This window comes from Mercurialis annua, linkage group LG3, assembly GCF_937616625.2.
Source record: "Mercurialis annua linkage group LG3, ddMerAnnu1.2, whole genome shotgun sequence".
Taxonomy (NCBI): Eukaryota; Viridiplantae; Streptophyta; class Magnoliopsida; order Malpighiales; family Euphorbiaceae; genus Mercurialis; species Mercurialis annua.
In genome coordinates this window covers 65,142,645-65,161,702 of record NC_065572.1, presented here as the reverse complement: position 1 = coordinate 65,161,702, position 19,058 = coordinate 65,142,645, and the positions used below count along the sequence as shown (strand labels likewise).

The following is a 19,058-nucleotide window of genomic DNA, read 5'->3' as shown; positions in this document are numbered from 1 at the left end:
AATTAAATTTATTTCCATTCGAAAAAATACAAATAAGTTTTTATTTTTAAAAACTAACTCAAAACCATAATCAAATTAAAACTAATATAAATTCTTAATTAATTTAACTAAATTTAAATAATTTTTCAACATATACAATTAATATATGCTAGACATGGAGAATGTTTTTTAGTTTTTTTCCAAACGAAAAAAACGTCAATTTAATATTTAAAGGTACAATTGAAACACAAAAATGCAAAATATGGTAAAATTGACCAGTTCTCAACGTCAGGGTAGAATTGAAAAGGGGCTAAAAGGTCGGAGTTTTTTTTGAGGTATTAGCCCTTTTTAAAATATATAAAAATAATAAAAACAACAATTATTTTGGAACATAAATGAGTTTTTCATTATATTAATGCTTGATCAAGTTCTAAATAACACTGCAAGGTGCAAACAACTTCAACACAAATGTGATAAAACAATCTCTCCACAATGAAGAGAAATTAAAATCTATTTCTTCCTTTTAAAAGCTTATCATAGAGAGTCCTCCTGAGATTTCTCAAAAGAACACCAAAAGGAAATTCAATAAAAGTAATTGCTAGACACAATTGTTACACTTTTAAGCCCCTGTAATAAAATGTGCTAAAAGGAATTAAAAGAGGGGCATACAGTAATGCGCCTCATCGGGTTTGCTACATCATAGCCGCCGGCATGCCTTACGAACTCTGCCGGTGACAGAAACCTGCCGTGGCATACGCACACAATGCCCACTTCGCCTTGCTTGTATTTGTACAGAAATCCTTCTATTTTCCTTCCGTATGGGCCATCTCCTGTTGTTGTCACACTAGGCATCTCTTTCATCACTTCCATCCCCGTAACCTCAAACACATTGCTCATAAGTTTAGCCTTTTTGAATGGATTTCCGCTCTCGGGTTGTTCTGCCAGCTTGAATTCTGATTCCTTCTGCGTTGGAGCGTGTGGACGGCTCGCACCATTCTCCGCAGCCAAACTTTCTTGTTCTGTACGAATTTTTTTAGCTAAAGTTGAAACGTATGGATCAGTACTAGACAAAACTTAGAACTTCAATGCTTCAAGAACCTGAGAAAATTTACTCAGAAAATTTCCCACCAATGACTATAATCTACACTAAATTTCATTGCGGATAATACTTCCATTGAAAGTTATTAATGTCTTTTTAATTTATTTTTTCTAGTGAAAATAATCATCAAGGGATAACATAGACATAAAATTTAATGATAGATTGAAAATCGATTAAAGTGACAAAACTCTTAATGTTAATTCATGAATTATATTTTAGCGAAGAACAAAAACATAGAAAGAAAATATTGAAACTTGAAATCAACATGCATTATATATAGCTTAGCATCAACTTAAACCCTGGTACTATTTAGAGTTTGAAGGAGAAAACTATACTCTTGCATTTCTCAACTAAATACTAGAATAATAAAAATTATACTATCACGACAAAAACATTTCCGAATCTTCTTTTGGTTCGATTAACTTTCACTTTATATATGTCCACCGATTTATGAACCTCAGCTAGATCTTTCCAGCCTAAATTCAAAATCTAAGTTTGGATACATCGAAGCAACACATATGAAGATTTGGATATCCACTTTCCACTTTAATAAAAGTAGTGAATCTAATTGACTTTAATTCCCCAAATCCAACATTAATTCCAAAATCTACCATTCACAAGATGCTTAAACCGACAATTGGTCGAAATATATTTGCAACCTTTCCGCAAATATTCTTAAATATATTTTCTCGACACGTGTTGATGCAAATAGATAATCATTTTATCCATTTCATTTTTTTTGTCAATAATCGGCCAAATCGCTTTCTAGTTTTGGCGTCTAGCAAATCAATTCAAGATTTGATCGCATCATTTTCTCACTTTTTTGCAGAGAAATCGAATGTTCATTACATAATGTTCCGAGAAATCTGCCTAGCTATTGGTTTATTAATTAACCCATTCTTTTCATGTGTTCTCTTATTAGTTTCATGAAACATACACTGTACAAACTAGAAATTTCCCTAAATGCATACTACTAAATGCAGCATTACTCTTCATTTCTACTCGAACAATAACCATTTACTAATCCAAAAGCACAATTATCAGTAATCGTTCATTTCTTACTTAAAATCTAATAGACAACTGAAAACAATTATTCATATCCATAAAAATCTAAAGAGTTATACCTAATAAAATATATATAATTATTTTATAATTTTATTAAATCCTTTCCGAACCTTCTTTTGGTTTGGTTGACTTTTACGAAAGAAACAACACGTATGAAGATATCAATATCCACTTTCCGCTTTAATAAAAGTAGTGAATCTAATCAACTTTAATTCCCAAAATCCAACATTAACTCCAATATCCAGCATTAATTCCCTAATTCTAATCAACTTGAACCAACAATTAGTCAAAAAAATAAGTGAAATGTACAACCTTTCCGCAAATATTCTTAAGTACATTTTCACGGCACGTGTTCATTCTAATAGATGATCATTTTATCCTTTTCATTTTTTTGTCAATATCGGCCAGATCATTTTCTAGTTTTGGCGGCTCGCAAATGAATTCAAGATTTGATTGCATCATTTTCTTACATTTTTGCGGAAAAAGCATATATCCCTTACATAATGTTCCGAGAAATTCGCCTAGCTATTGGTTCATTAATTAACCTTTTCTCTACATGTATTTCCTATTAGTTTCATGCAGAACATACCTTACAAACTAGAAATTTCACTAAAATGCATACAACTAAATGCAGTATTACTCTTAATTTCTATTCAATCAATACCCATTTACTAATCGCTAAAGCACAATCATCACTTATCGATTCAGTTTCTCCGGACAATTACGCATATATCGATCAACAAAAACAAAAATTAACATCAAATCAGCAAAAGATAAGAAACCATACCACCAAGTTTTCTGCTGCTATTCAAAAAGGCCTGCCTCTTAATCTCGACGAGAGCGCGACACAGGGCGGGGCTTTTTGCAGCAGAAGCAGCAGCCCAAGCAGCAATTTCAGATGGTGAAGATGGCATAATACTTGGTTCATTAGCCACAAAATTCTCCTGCAAATTACCATTAATTCCATTTTCAGTCATAAAATAAGCAGAATCAATTCTTTTTCTGGCTATCATAGCCATTACAGTGGCCTTTCTCTGCTCTTGCTCTGCCTCAGTTGGCACTGAACAAGACCTAAAAAGCAGTGAGTTTTTTGAATTATGCTCAGCTAATTCAGCATCATTTTTGTTCACTGTCAGCATTCCAATAATGGAAGATGATCTTGGCAATGGTAATGAATTTCTATTGGATTCATAAATTCCACCCAGAGATAAAGAGAGTCCCAGATTCATATCTGGTTTATCCATGTTCATCAACTTGGTTTTCTTAGAAAATGCCGCCATTAAAGAGAATTGAAAAGCTTCAGCTATTTGTTGATGCTGAAAAACAGGACACAAAAGATTAGAACTTAACAAAAATAAATGCAAAATGACAACTACCCAACTCAAGAATCAACAAAAACAAAGGTAGCACGGACACTTCACTCGATCAACTGTATCTCGTTTCGAAAACGTATCAGACACTTGACGATTCAGACATAAAAAAAAAACTTTAAACTAATGCCGTCTCGCCGTGTCTGTATTCAAGTGTCTCGTTTCTCCGTGTCCGTGCTACCTAGTTTCAAACAAAATGAAAAAAGAATGATGAACTTACGTTGTTTTGTGGTGAATTAGAGTGAATTAGAAGACGATTTAAATAGCCATAAAAAGAGAATGAAAAGCGAAAAGAAAAGAAAAAGTGAAATCAAATGAAAATCTGGTGAAAGTTATGAAAAATGGAGGTAGCGACTGAGGAAGAAGACTGTTACTAAAGATTTGTAAATGACAACACATATTTTGAGGGCATCCACGTGGCGAGCAGTGGCTTAGGAGAGAGGGGTTGTACGGGATCTTTTCTCTTTTGGGTTAGGCTTCTGTGTGCTGTCTGTGTTTGGACATTGAAACTTTCTTGCGAGTCTTTTGTCTTTGTGTTCTCTGCTGACTGTTTATTTACCAAAAACGCCTCCTTTTTTGGTTGTTATTACTGTGGTTTCTTTATCGGGTTTTGATTGAGGTAGTGGTGATTTCGTAAATTAGGGTTTTGGAAAAGTGTGTGCGGCGTCAGTGTTGTGGGGTTTTCGTTTGACACGTGTCGTTTGAAAACCAGATATGGTGACGCTGGTATTTCTCTGTTGGTGTTTTGGAATTTCTATTTAAAAGATTATGTTGTATAATTCTTATTATTATTAGCATTATTATTAGAGCTTGTTATGGTAAGTTAGAACATAAGTATTTTTTTTATCTATTGAAAGCATCCAATAATAAAATAGATTAAATAAATTAAAAAATAAAATAATTATATTACTATTATTTTTATTATGCTCATCCAGTGATTAATATTTGCATATTTTACAATTTAAATTGGATTTTATAATTTTTGTCAAAATAATTATACAACATAACCGTTGCGCCATGTCATTCGTGTAACAAACTAATTGTGCGTTTTCCATGTGAAAAATTGAATGATAAAAAAATATATAATAATTAAAAGATTACCTATCATAAATGCTCATATTTGATATAAAAATGACATGATACAATCATACAACAGTTATATGAGATAAACATTCCTTTATAATAATAATATAACTTTATTTTTTATTTTTATTTTATTTAGTTTTTCAAAATTAATTTAGTATCACAAACAATAATAATGCTACAACTCACATGGCAATGCCCTGTTAAAATTTTGCCCACATAGTTTGATGGTGTAAAAATGCAAACCTTTTGAATTTTTGTAACTTTATTTTAAAAAATTGAAATTTATAAATTACCTTAATTTATTAATTTTGTTACAATTTTATTTATTTGTTATAATTAATTGAAATTTTTAATCTTTCACTACAAATACGATACAAATTTATGTTATTTGACTTTTCTGATATTTTAATTTTTAATTTGCTTTTATTTTTCTTCAATTTCCAAACATTGGTTTTGGCATTATTTCTGATTTTTATTTAATTTTAAAATTTTGAATTTCTTTATTATAAAATAAGTATATAAATTTAATTGAAAATTTAAACAATTAAATGATTATGAATTGGATAGAATAAAAAATTTATCATTTTGGATTGATTTTGCTAAATATAAAAAAAGTTTTCCTTTTTGGCATTGTCAAGCCAAGTAGGCCAAATTTTAATGTGGTATTTTCACATGGATAATTAAATTGATTTTAGAAAATTGGATAGAATTCCAACGAAAAAAGAAAACTGAAATAATATTATAAAATTTAAAATTAATTTACTTTAAATTGTAAAAATAAAAAATATCTGAATTTTAGCACTATTTCGCATTATATTCAATTAGTGATCTATATATAAAGCTTTTTACACAAATAATAACAGAAAAATATTTTATAACCTAACTCTTTTAACCCATCTTATGTGGTAAGATTATATTCGTCCAATTTTCTATTAAAAATATATATCTCAAAAAATAAAATTTAATTAAATTTACTTTTTAATTGCCACCTCATACGGAATAAAAAAATGGTTGAAAAAATTGGATTATATAGCATTAGTCATAACAACATTCAATTTGTAATTCTAAAAATCTCATTTTTTGTAATCAAATATAACCCACATTTTTTGTCTGCTTCACCCTTGCTCGAATGCTTCCATGTCATCGGCGTCGTTTTTTTTTTTAGCTTGAATGCTTCTTATCATCATTATTTTTGTTTGGCATTGAAATCACAGTATGTTATCGTTGTTCATCTTCTTTATTTCTTTCTGCTTTTTTCATATTTTCTTTTTACAACATTTTTTTCACCATTGTGTAAAAAAAACCATTTTAAATATTATATTGCCTTTTCATATGATATTAATACATCTTATGATTTTTTGAAGCTATATTGTGTTACTTCTGCATTTTAATTGTGTTGTTTTTTTTACATCACGATTTGTTGATAATGGTTGACTGATGAATATTTATAATAATGTTGTAGTATTGTACACATGTTGATTTCGTTTTGATTTTCAGTTAACATATGATTGATATTATTAATTTTCATTAAGATAGTTTTTTGTTTATTTGAAAATTGACGAAAAAGACAACAATGTATGAAAAACGTATTAAACAAATTAAAATTTAATTGAGACAGAATACTGATACATTATTTTTTGATTAATATTTAGTTGATCTTTGATTAGTTTTTGGTTGATCTTAAAATTGACGAAGAAGGCGATACTGTATGTAAAATAAATAAATATATGGAACATATTAATTGCAACATTCAAAACTTTCTAACAATTCAAATTCTCTCAAATTTATTGTGCATCAATTCTTTAACATTAATTGTTTGTTGTTCTAGTTTATTAGAGTATTTTTTTTATGGGTTGTTAATTACACCTAGTAAAACTCAATTAGTTGTAAATTAGGGGTTTAACTTTGAAAAAACTATAAATTGAGTGTTAAGCTTTAAAACACCATTTTGTAACTTGTAATCAAGTTTATTTCTTGTGACAATCTCAATTTTTAATTGAGTAGTGGATATATGATTTTGTTTAATTCGAACCACTTTAAAATTATTTTGTGTTCCTCTCCAAATCCTAACTTCATCATCTCTATCTTAAACAAATTTTTAATTTTTTGATTAAACCTAATTCGCCCCTCTCAGATATTTCCATGACTTACAAAGTTTTAATTAGTATGAATTATAAATTTAAAATAAATTAATTAAGTATATTTTTATGCCAGTGAAGTCATGCCTGACTGATTTGGATTTCAAGTGCATTCATAAAATTTAATTTTTTGATACGGCCTATTGTTTCCACTGGACTAACCTAAAATTATATTTCTAACCCGGTCAGATTTTCTATATGTAAAAAAGAAATACTTTCTATAAAAAAAAGTTACAATTTGGAGAGTATAAGTGGCTTTTGATTATTGATGAAATTAAAAAAATATAATTCTGGACTAAATATTTTGGTACAGAAGTGGTTTGAGTCGTGACCGGAGGTGGGACCCGTATAATTGTCCACTTTTTCTTTTGCTTTCATTTCCAAAAATTTAAGACAAAACAAATCGCCGTTGCCGGGGATCGAACCCGGGTCACCCGCGTGACAGGCGGGAATACTTACCACTATACTACAACGACTTCATGTCCTTTCATTCTTTATACTATAAAATAAACGGAAGCATTCATCAGTAACTACTAAAACTTTACCGCAATACTTTCATTAGAAGTTTATTTGTTATTCTTTTATAGGTTCCATTTAAAAAGTCTAATTATATTTGTTTACCTTTTATTTTATTTTATTTAAATAGTTAAATACATTTACAAGAAAATAATGATTTATATAATTTTGAAGTATAACTAATTGAGGCAATATATATATATAAGAAATCGAATACAATATGTTTAATTTAACCGGTTACTCTGTTAACCTAATTTCATTAGATAACTATAAATATAAAAAATAGTTTTAATTGCTTATTGAATATCAAATCCAAAGGCAAATTAAGTTCTATCAATAAATAGAAAAATATTAAGTATATAAATAATTGCTCCGGTTCGGTTAGTTGACAAATTCTCAACTAATAACCGAAAGAAATCAAATTAACCAAACTTTTCAAAAAAATTAACCATAACCAAAAAAACCAACCTAAATTAGAGCTTTGATTTGATTCAATCCGTTAATGCGCATCCTAGTCATTAGACATGCGCCAAATTCCTTTACATTGGATGAAATTTGAAACTAAAGGAGGGGAGTTCTACCCATAAACATTGATTGGGAGTTTGGTACTCAGTTTTAAATGGCAGAAACTCACCGGAGCAAGGCGGATGCAATAACCGAAAAAAATTCATTACAAAGCTTTAGCTTAAGCCTTGAATGGGAGGCTTCATTAGAGTAGTGAAATGGAGCAACATGAAAAAGAATCATAGCATTACATTTCATAAAGAAAACATGGCCTCATAAATTAAATTTGGTGATCTGTTTGTTGTAATTCTCAGAGAGACCAATACCAAAAAAACAACAGCTAAAACCTAAATGTTGCTAAAGTACTAGGAGATACGAGCCGCCTCCACAATGACGTGACTGTTCATTGCTCTTATATTGCCATGAGATCGCCATAATTTCGCATCAGGAAGATGGAACCAGCAAAGAGTCCAGCGGCACGGAGCAATTTCTGCAAAAAGGGAAAAAGCATTCCTCAACTCGGAACATAGGAACATTGCGCTTGCAATTAATATAGAAACCACAACACATATAATGCTACTCTACTTCTATAAAAAACTTTTAGTCTCTATCAACAACTTGCCCACCAGCAATTCTCAGAAAGTTTTAAGTTCTACAAGGCAGGCTCGCGGAAAAAGATCATGTCTTGTTTAATGAATACACTATACAGTTATGGCTAGATCAATCGTGTGAGATGAACATCAAATCAAATCAAATCAAGGGATTAGTCGAGTTGTTTCTTATAGTTCTACTACAACCCAACAAAAAACTTTGTTGTCCAGGAAAATGAAAATACCAGCCAATCAATGAGACATCCATATAAGTGATTTTGGAGAAATTCACGAGTGATATAAGATTACAGAACACAACCAAACACACTCCAAATATACACAACAAGAAACCCTCAATATTGAAAACTGCTATATATCTACATTTTCAACATAAAATTTAAAATTTTCAATAGATCTTTTAAGGTATTTTTATAGGTCTCTGTTAAGAAATAACGTGGCGTAGCATATCATTAGATGTCTGATAGAAATAGCTCCGGATATAACCAAGGAAATATTTTCTCTTAAATTAATGCTTATGTTTTATGTTACGTTCCAAACCAAGCTTGATCAATAAGCATAAAGATCAATCCATTACCTTCAAAGAGAATCATTTTCAGGCAAAGCATTTTGCTTGACAAACGACTCACTCAACTACGACATTCCAGTTGACCAAAAGCCTAGAATTCGCAGCATTTACTTGAAGATGGTTTCTATAAAACCAAATGAAAAACAATGATTTTCTCCAGTAATGACATAATAACACTTCTAACACCTCAGGTTTTGAACTTCTTTTCACACGAGCAAGTATTATGCAGTAATTACCACTTGAAATAAATCATCTACCACATATTCTGGATAGAGAGAGATTTCTCCCCCCTGATGCTAGAACTACAGTACTATAAATTTGAAGTGATAAAGTATAATGCCGTTTCTCCCATCCTCAATACTTAATAAACTAACACAAGCTACTAGCTACTCCCAATATTCTTCATTCCAATCATGGGTAGCTTTTCTCAAAAAATGGAACGCTTCATCGCGGACGCAGCTATAACAAAGATGCTACCCTGTAGCTACCAATCGGACAGTAAAGCAAAACGTACAACTTGAACAGAACATACACATGAAAAATTCCTCAGCTATAACTTGTGCTTTTCTATGCTGATTTCAACATACATAAGAACTATTCGGTTTTGAACTCGAACTTTAATCTATAAATTCTCTCATAAAACTTATTCATTTACAAAGAAATTGCAACATCCCAAAAGGCCTATTTGAATCAAGCCTCACCACAAACAACAATTAAATTCGACAATTAAGTGTAAAACATAATTAATTTTTTAAAACAATTGTACCAATAATCAATTAAACTATGCACATAATAAGAGTGAAAACAGACATTAAAAAAAATTAAAATTTTTGAGAAAGCGCAAAAATTGGAGAAAAATACCATATTGAGGGCCCACTTCTCTTCATCATGAATTTGGGAGTTCAACAAAGCTTTGAGCTTTTCTACGGAAAGAATTGAATCAGCCATTTGATTAACTGTGCGAAGTGTTAGGGTTTTAGACGAAAGAAAAAAAAGAGGGTTTTTCTTGGCGAAGCAACAGACTGGAATTAGAAATCTTGGGCTTTATTAGGGTTATAAATCGGTTTAAATTACCGATTAGCCCTCAATAAATTCTCCCATACTTTTTTTTAATCAAAGGTGGAAATCGACTCTTTAGAGTCTCATGTTAGTTGTTAGTTAACGAGGCATGTTTCGAACCAACAACCTCTCGATGCATTTAGAGACGCCTTCATCATTCAGGTTAGGCCCACATTGGCACTCTCCCATACTTCAAATAAATATGATATTCATTATTTTTTTAAAAAAATTCTCACAATTTTAACATCATATTATAAAATAAATTAAAAATATTTTTAAATTTTAGAAGTAACATTAATTTATTAATCGAATTTTAAGTAAAAAAATTTAATTATATTCAAATAAAATGAATAAAGGATCATTTTACCCCCTGAACTTGGCACAAAGTAAATTAGCAAAATCGGATCATTTTTACCCTGAACTTGTCAAAAAAGGGTACAAAAACCACCCTCCCCACTCTCACCCAAGAGAGTGAGATGCACTCTCCGCTATATTTTTTTCAAATTAATCCATAATAATTAAAAAAACATCAAATTAATTTTAAAATTTATATATCAAATTTTTATTAACAAAAAACTTAAAGAATCTTTATGTATCTTTTACAAAAAAAATCGATGAGCAGCTACTAGTTTCTTCACCGGCTGCTGCTCATCGTCGTCTCTGTGAGAGACGACGAGATCTGTCTCTAACAGAGATGACGAGCTCGTCTCTCACGGAGACAAACTGTCGTCTCTGTTGAGAGACGAACCCAATAAGACAGATCTATCTCCGTTGAGAGACGAACCAGATGGATTCGTCTCTCAACGGAGACGACGAGCTCGTCTCGGGCGGTGGTTGGTCGGTTTTGGATGGTAGACAGTGGAGGTGGAGGAAGAGGGTGGTGGTTTGGTCGGTTTTGGCTGTTGAAGAAAAAGAAAAACAAATTTAATTTTTTTGAAAAAAGGTTTAAAAAGATACCTAAAAATTTAGTTATGATTTTTATAAATCCCACTTTCCAATTAAGTGCCACTTCAGCACAAAAGGTGTTTTTGAGCCGGTTTTGCCAAGTTTAGGGTATAAGTGATCCGGTTTTCTCAATTTGGACGTTTTTGATACTTTGTGACAAGTTCAGGGGGTAAAGTGATCCTTTGGTCCAAATAAAATAATTTGAGTTTAGGAATTCATTTATGTTTGGAGTCTATTTTCATGTTAAATGTCTTACTCAATTGATTAAGCTGTTAAAATTACATACTAGCTTGCACAAAAACACACACTTTGAAATAAAAACAGAATGACAAAACTATTTCTTAAAAATTTCACAATATGGAAAAAATGTTTTTCAAAATGAGAGTACTTAAAATATTTTGGAAGCATAAAAATTGAATGAAGTTTTCGTGCATTGTAAAACATAGCTAATGCTAATGTAAACTCGAGTATCATCATTTGAATGTAACCGATTACAACAATGCCTTTATTTTTTTAGTAAAATAAATTAAAAAAATTCAAACTCGATTCTTACGGATTAAATTACAACATTCCTACCATTAAATTATCGACGACTCGACGGGGACACATTAACAAGACTATTGAGACAGTTACGAGTTCGGCGGGCGGCTATTAGTAGCGGCAAGCCTGCACACAAGTTGAAGCAGCTCTTTGCTGGTATCATCTCTATGAACTATCACCTCTATAAAGCACAAGCAATCCTTTTTCTCCATCATTGCTGTCTCTATCGCTCCGATTAGCTCCTCCTCGCATCGAACCTTATATTATATATATATTATGAATTTATGAGTAACAACAACAAAAGATCGATTATAATTGAAATCATAACTATATAATATAATTATTGGTATAGCTATTACCTTTGTAGTCCAACACTTGCCTTGGCCGTGGTCCATTGCATTAACCAATTGAGTATAGTTCCAGTTCTTGATGATATTATACGGTCCGTCGTGGATTTCAACTTCGATCGTATATCCACCATTGTTTATCAAGAAGATTATGCTTTTATGTCCCCATCTTAGCATTGTTGACACATCTTGAGGGGTCATCTGCTAGCATTAGATTTAACTTAAAACGTTCGAAAACAAGAGCTCTCAAATCGAAAAATATTGAAATGATATTTTTAATCGTTCTTAATTTTTAAAATTCTGATTATGCCACTGGACGTATATAAAAATACCTGGAAACTTCCATCTCCAATACAGGCAATAACTCGTTTATCTGGTTCAGCCTGTGCATATCCAAGTGTTGCACCAACTGACCAACCGATTGAAGCATACATCACTTGACTCTCATATCTGCATATTCATTTCTTTGAATTTTAAAAAATTTATAGTTTATATTGCACGAAAACTTATCGAGTTGGTCCCATTTTTTGTTTCAAAGTTTATGGTTTAGAAAATATTATGAAGCTTACATACCCACATCCCTGCGGCAACTTGAGCTTCTGGCAGTGAAACCATGAGTCACCTACCTCAGCTATCACAACCATGTCACCAAGCAACATCTTCTGAATATGCTTGAACATAACATTAACCTTCAACTCCTCTTTCGGATCCAACTGTTGAGGAACACCTTCCGCAACGCAAATTCGCTCGTAGTTTCGATACGAACTGGCATTATAATCAACTCTTTTAGACAGTCTTGTCAGAAAATCCTTCATAAGAACAGGCCCTAACACAGGCATTCCATGAATCAGTATTCGTTCAGATTCTGCAATAATAGCATTTCTTTTGTTGAAGAACAGCGAGTCGCCGAGACTGCTCAAATCATCAAAAACCGGTCCAATAAAGAGCGATGCATCCGCGGTTTCGACTATTTCTGCGCATAAGGCTGTGCTGGATGCGCCCCAGTATGTCCCGATGAAATGATGAGGCGGATTCTCGGGGACAAGTCCTTTGGCTGCAGGCATTACTGCAAATGCGTAACCGGAAGATTCGGCTAACTGAACAAAGGCGCTGTTAGCTTTAATAGATCGGAGTTTCGGTCCGGCCACTAGAACTGGCTTCGCTGCTTTGTTCAGGATTTCTGCAGCTGCCTCTACGGCAACTTCCAGGGCCATCTCGCTACTCAATCTGAAAGAAAATGAAACTATTTTTAAATTGTTTTTAAGTCTAAAGTACAAAGAAACCCTTCAAGTTATTCAGAATGATTACATAAGCTCTTTTAGTTTTTTTGTTTATTTGAGCCTTTGATATTTTTAGATGGTGCAAAAAAGCTCTTTAATTGTTTTGGAAAGAGCTTTTAAACCTTTTTAGTTTATTTTATTGACACCAATTATTTCTGTAATTTTTTCAAGTATAAGGTTTATTTGCATCATTTAAAAAACTTATGGAATTAAATGAACAAAATAGCTTTTATAGTCATTTTGAATAATGTGAGGGTTTTATACCTTTTGCCTTATTTTTATAAGGTCTAATAGTTCAAAAAGAAAAAACAAATATTTTCATCTCTAACCAAAATTTTACTTTCTTTAATTTTAGTCCAATTTTAAAGATACCATTAATTTTAGTCCAATTTTAATTATTTAGAGAATCTGTTTTAGAATGAGTGATCTTACTTAGTAGTAGAGAAGTGGAGTGGAATAGGGTTGGGAATGAAAGTGGGATGTGGAATTGCCACCAAATTGCAGCAGATACTAATATAAACAGGCTTGCTTTCTTTCAAACATATTGTAATTGCATTGTCAATTTGCTCTTGAGCATTCTCCAAGTCCTTGATAATCACCTAAATCAAACAACACATACAATATTAAGTCAAAGATAATAATTACAAAAGAAAATGAAGTTTAATAGTATTAAAAAAAATTAAAATTATTTTATAAATTTATCCAAAACTTTTAAAGTTTACAAATCTATCTTATTTTAATAATTTCATTGTAATTTTATTTATTTTTTCAAACAATTTGATTGTCTCAATTTTGAGTTAAATCTCTATGCTAATACATTAATTCATAAAATATATTTATCATAACTGCAATATTTAACTCTTCATTAAAAAAAACTCAGAAATAACAAAAAAAAATATTCTATTTTTTTATTTTTTTAATGGTTGAAGCAAAAAAGAAATAAATTTAAAGTTCGAAATGAACAACAAAAAAAGAAAAAGAAAATTGAGTATGGTGCTGATGTGGTAGATTAAAACAATTAAATAAACAATTGAATTATCAGATGAATTTTTAAATTTTGAAAGTTCTAGACAAATCTATAAAAAATGAACTTTTTAATGTTTATATGGCAAAGAATAAAATGTTAGGTATTACATAAAATAATGACCTAATGCCTTAAAAAACCCTGACTTTTTACCCCTTTTCAATTCTATCCTGGCGTTGAAAATTGGTCAATTGTACCCTATTTTGCATTTTATCGTTTTAATTGTAACCCAATTTTTTGATTTTTTTCAATTTTTTTATTTAAATGATAAAATCATTCAATTAACTAAATTTAGAGATAAAATTAAATTTATTTCTATTTTAAAAAAATACAAATAAGTCCTTTATTTTTAAAACCAACTAAAAACCATAATTAAATTAAAACTAATTTAAATTTTTAATTAATTTAATTAAATGTAAATAAATTTTAAACACATACAATTAATATATGCTAGACATGAACGTTTTTGAATTTTTTCCAATATGAAAAAGACGTCAATTAATATTTTAGGGTACAATTAAAACATAGAAATGCAAAATAGGGTAAAATTGACTAGTTTTGAACGTTAGAATAGACTTAAAAAGGGTTAAAAGGTCAGGATTTTTTACGACATTAGACCTAAAATAATTGGTTAATTCATAAGCAGCATCGGAATGATTTATAATTCATCATTTAAATATATTGTCCAAATGTACTATCTTAATTTTTTAAAAATGTACTAAACTTAAACTGTACCAATATTTATATAACTTTATATGTGAAGATGAATATCAATACTCAGATTTTTCCTTTTCAGCTTTGGTAATACCTATACAAACTTGAACTTCAGACTGTATTAAATACATTAATACCAATGAGTTACAGTTCAAGTAGTATAAGCATCAGAGACTTTACGCTGAAATTATAAGTTCCCCAACAAGCGTTCTTTCTCCGTCACCGTGATGATAAAAGAAATTCGCAATATGAATAAACTAGTTATTTAGTTACGGTCTACTGCAATATTCAATTTATATATTAAAAAATATTAAGTTATAAATAAGTATTAGCCCTATTACATAAAGACCAGAAATTATTCCCCTTCACAAAATTTAAGAAATTAATTTATTATAATATTTATACAAAACTCTTTTAACAAATTAAAACGTAATCATTTTAGAGTCATTACATTCAATACTCACATGATAGGTTAGATAGATATATATTTTTGCAATTTTATTTTCAAACATTAAATATTCTATTTTTATGAGATAACAAAAATAGTAATTTTTATTTTATTTTATTTTTATGAGACATTATAATAAATTGAGCATGGATATTTGTTTCAGGCAGCAGACTGCATATTACTCTCTCTTCTTAGCCTATCTAATCAATCAGTATTAATTTCAATATCAATTCATAATTTAATATGGCAGCTAGCAGTGGAGTCCATATGGTAGGTAGAAGTGTAAACCCCATTCTTTAGTAGAAATGAAGGTGGATACTGGATACATATATTTTTTTATTTTTTGATAATTGGGGAGGGGGAGCGCTTGTGGGAGGAAACGAACCCACGACCTAGCAATTTGCTGCCTAGCGCTTATACCATTTGAGTTACAGCTCATTGGTCATATATTTCTTTTTTAAAAAGTAGATTTTAATAGAAGTTTCATTTTAAAAATATGGAATTTATAAAGTAGTTTTAACATTGGAATGTACTAATATTCTAACGAGAAATTTAGGTTTGAATTTTGTACTGTACGTAGAATCTTGAGTTATCTATTCATAAAAAAAAAATTATATGAATTATCTATTTTATATATAACATTTGATATAAACGATTGAATTTAACATTTAAGCATGTTTAGAAAAAAACTTAATTTATTTTTATTTTTTATTTAGATCCGTAAATAAATTTTGAAGGAAGTAGATAAATAATATGCATTAAAATGAACTTTTAAAGACCATCTTTTAATGAAAAATAAGATTAAAAGAATATATATATATATATATATATATAAGTTCTCCAATCGCTGAAGTACTAATTAGAAGTTGGTAAGGTCTAATTCAAGTGGTTAACGCTCTCCACTGTATTTTTAAGATCTCGGTTTTGAGTCTCAATGGGACCAATAGTTTAATGCCAGTTTGGAACTTAAAAAATCCAATTAATAATTAATCACTAACTGATGGCGTAATTAAATTTATCTTCTTTTTTTTTGTGATACTGAGCTGAAACTCAATATCATTGTCAAACTGCTGTCTTTTTTTACTACTAGTGGTTATAAAGTTTAAGCAAATATGAGATTTATTTTTAGCACACTAATGAACTAACAATTAAGATCATTTTTTTTTTTTGAAAATAAAATACTAATTCTTTTTTCAGCCACTATAATAGTAGAGTTAAAAAATTAAGATATCATTCATATAAATTTTACTAAAACTATTATGGCAAAATAAATTTATTTATTTAGAACTATAATTTATTTGTAAAACATAATATGATTTTTAAATCATTTGATCTATTATTTTTTCAACATTTGTTAAATATATGCATATCTAATTTAACGCCGACATGATACAATATTGGCTTAATACATAGTTTGACCTCTGAACTTGTACCTTTTTACCCATCTAACCCCTAAACTTAACGTCTCACCTATCAAACCTATGAACTTGTTAAATAATCCGATTTGACCCCTGAACTTGATAAATATGCAAATATTGAACCCTTCGTGTCCACCTGTCACTTGAAACGTTCTAGAAGAAATTGTGTACGGAGGGGTTCAATGTTTACGTATTTATCAAGTTCGGGGGTCAAATCGGATTATTTAACAAGTTCAGGGGTTCGATAGGTGAGACGTTAAGTTTGGAGGTTAGATGGGTAAAAGGGTACAAGTTCAGGGGTCAAACTATGTATTAAGCCATACAATATTATATATGTCAAATTAGATCAAATTTATGCATACACATAATAACATTGTCTCACATCACCTCTAAAAAAAGCACGTAAAATTCACTTACTTGATGGCAAGTAACCGCCCGAAAGCAATGAAGTTCTTGGCTGAAATCAGGCAAGCCAATGGTATGATGAAGAATTCTCCTAGAACCACAATATTCATTAGAATTCGGACCACCAACTATGCAAATAACAGCCAAATCTTCACTATAAGCACCAGCAATTGCATTCAGAATGCTTAGCCCACCCACAGTGAACGTAACAGCGCATGCAGCCACACCTCTGGCCCTCGCATATCCATCGGCAGCGTACCCAGCATTCAGCTCACTACAGCACCCAACGAGGTTCAGCCCCGGCTCTGCAACGAAATAGTCGAAAAGAGTCAGAGTGGTGTCGCCTGGTACTGAGAAAACGTCGGATACACCAATTTCGACTAGTCTGCGAGCTAGATGGTAACCGAGCGTCGGTGCTGGTGAGCGTGGTTTGGCTGAGATGTTGCGGGGGCCATTGCTGTTGCTGGTTGGGTTCATTATGGTGCTGGTGGGTGATTCCATGTTGGATGCAAATATGGTTCGCTAGATTGTGGGAATAAATATACAGGTCTTTCTTGATTTGTGCCTGTCAGGGGCCATACTGCCTCTTTGATTGCAATAAAATCTGGTTTTTAATTTGAGAAAATTACAAGGAAATCTTCAAAATCTCAATTGTTTATTTTAGTGACCCATATTTTCAGATATAATAAGGGTTGGGTTAGATTTTTTTGATTTGATCAGATATAATATCTAAGGGTGTTTTTGGTATTTTTTTGTCTTTTGGTGACGTGTCAATTGACACGTGGCGCCATCAATTTTATTTTTAAAAGACAGCCGCCAAAAAAAAGACGGCGCCGGGGGTATATTTGTCCATAAGGGCCGTGAATGGCGTCGTCACAAAAATTATAGGGTTTTGTGATCGTTTTTAAACATCACGTGGTTTTGTGATTGGACCCCAAGAGTTAGGGTCACGGATGATTAATAGCTAATATTTTACTTCAGCTGGTTATTTGGTTAACCATTTAACCAACTTTCATTAAAATCAATTTTTATAAATATACAAAAAATCACTTTTGATGTTAATGTCTCACTATAAACAAATTTATGAGGCAACTTGATGCTTAACCCTCAGAAAAATTATAAAAATACATTAAACTTTTGAAAAATCATAAAAGTAACATTTACATCATGCATTAATTTGGTTGGTTCTGTTTTTTAAGAAATTTAAATAAAAAACAAGATTAAATTAATTAAAAAAATCAAAATTTTTAACTACGAATAAATTAATTTAACCTAAAGCCACATTAATATAAAAAAAAAATTATTTGCTTTGTTCTGTTAATTCGGTTAGAAAGAGGCTTAAAAGTTAAAACCCAAATTTTATTGCCATCAAAGAGGCAGTATGGCCCCTGACAGGCACAAATCAAGACATTTGCAGTTTTAGGATATTTAATTATTAGAAAAAAATAAAGGCTTAATTACTTAAAAATCACCCACCTTAATTTTTTTTTTCGTTTATACCCTGACCTAGGAAAAAATTCATTTATACCCTGACGTATGTGTTTATGTTTCACCTCTACCCCGAGACACTAAATTAACCTCTTTTCATTTATAAAAAAATTTAGAATATTCCTTAATTTAGAGAAAAATTCATTTCTAATTAAACTCTAAATAGCTTAGGTTAAAAATGAAGAACTATTTTAAACTTTTTTTTAATGAAAAGAGGTTAATTTAGTGCCTCGGGGTAGAGGTGAAACATAAATACATACGTGAGGGTATAAATGAATTTTTTCCTAGGTCAGGGTATAAACGAAAAAAAAGTTCAAGGTGAGTGGTTTTTAAGTAATTAAGCCAAAAATAAATAATAGTTGAATATTCTAATATCACGCACACTTGCTGATTTGTTGTAAAAATGACGTGACAAATCCGTTCGATAGATCAATCACTGGGTATGCAGTGCAATATA

At 30.7% G+C, this 19,058-nt stretch overlaps 3 protein-coding genes and 1 non-coding gene across 5 annotated transcripts; all 4 read right to left on the bottom strand.

Annotated features, from left to right (window-relative positions):
- Positions 1-450: 450 nt before the first annotated feature.
- Positions 451-3,994, bottom strand: LOC126674446 (ninja-family protein 2-like). 2 transcript variants are annotated; one of them, XM_050368886.2, is made up of 3 exons: positions 3,734-3,994; positions 2,931-3,459; positions 451-1,016 (listed from the first exon to the last, which is right to left on the bottom strand). In XM_050368886.2, the coding sequence occupies exons 2-3, from the start codon at positions 3,421-3,423 to the stop codon at positions 622-624; spliced, it is 888 nt and encodes a 295-aa protein (XP_050224843.1). In that variant the 5' UTR covers positions 3,424-3,459; positions 3,734-3,994; the 3' UTR covers positions 451-621. The 2 variants fall into 2 exon arrangements, with proteins under 2 accessions (XP_050224843.1, XP_050224844.1); XM_050368887.2 differs by having other exon boundaries at positions 451-998.
- Positions 3,995-7,141: 3,147 nt separating this feature from the next.
- Positions 7,142-7,213, bottom strand: TRNAD-GUC (transfer RNA aspartic acid (anticodon GUC)). Its single transcript has one exon. It is a non-coding gene; the product is annotated as a tRNA-Asp (tRNA).
- Positions 7,214-7,906: 693 nt separating this feature from the next.
- Positions 7,907-9,963, bottom strand: LOC126671013 (mitochondrial import receptor subunit TOM5 homolog). The gene is made up of 2 exons (XM_050364703.1): positions 9,795-9,963; positions 7,907-8,247 (listed from the first exon to the last, which is right to left on the bottom strand). Exons 1-2 carry the CDS (start codon positions 9,879-9,881, stop codon positions 8,170-8,172), a joined length of 165 nt encoding a protein of 54 aa, XP_050220660.1. The 5' UTR covers positions 9,882-9,963; the 3' UTR covers positions 7,907-8,169.
- Positions 9,964-11,350: 1,387 nt separating this feature from the next.
- On the bottom strand, positions 11,351-17,702 carry LOC126671106 (pyruvate decarboxylase 2-like). The gene is made up of 6 exons (XM_050364819.2): positions 17,126-17,702; positions 13,537-13,703; positions 12,398-13,051; positions 12,157-12,274; positions 11,837-12,025; positions 11,351-11,734 (listed from the first exon to the last, which is right to left on the bottom strand). Exons 1-6 carry the CDS (start codon positions 17,612-17,614, stop codon positions 11,567-11,569), a joined length of 1,785 nt encoding a protein of 594 aa, XP_050220776.1. The 5' UTR covers positions 17,615-17,702; the 3' UTR covers positions 11,351-11,566.
- Positions 17,703-19,058: the final 1,356 nt, after the last annotated feature.

Bases quoted from the DNA above. Each gene is read 5' to 3' on its own strand.
- LOC126674446 (XM_050368886.2), bottom strand. From the start codon at position 3,423: ATGGCGGCATTTTCTAAGAAAACCAAGTTGATGAACATGGATAAACCA. The intron at 1,017-2,930 runs GTATGGTTTCTT...TTTCAACTTTAG, and splicing joins TAGCAGCAGAAAACTTGGTG to CTAAAAAAATTCGTACAGAA.
- LOC126671013 (XM_050364703.1), bottom strand. From the start codon at position 9,881: ATGGCTGATTCAATTCTTTCCGTAGAAAAGCTCAAAGCTTTGTTGAAC. The intron at 8,248-9,794 runs GTATTTTTCTCC...CCCTTTTTGCAG, and splicing joins AGAAGTGGGCCCTCAATATG to AAATTGCTCCGTGCCGCTGG.
- LOC126671106 (XM_050364819.2), bottom strand. From the start codon at position 17,614: ATGGAATCACCCACCAGCACCATAATGAACCCAACCAGCAACAGCAAT. The intron at 12,275-12,397 runs GTATGTAAGCTT...ATGAATATGCAG, and splicing joins AAGTTGCCGCAGGGATGTGG to ATATGAGAGTCAAGTGATGT. The intron at 11,735-11,836 runs GTAATAGCTATA...ATATAATATAAG, and splicing joins GCAAGTGTTGGACTACAAAG to GTTCGATGCGAGGAGGAGCT.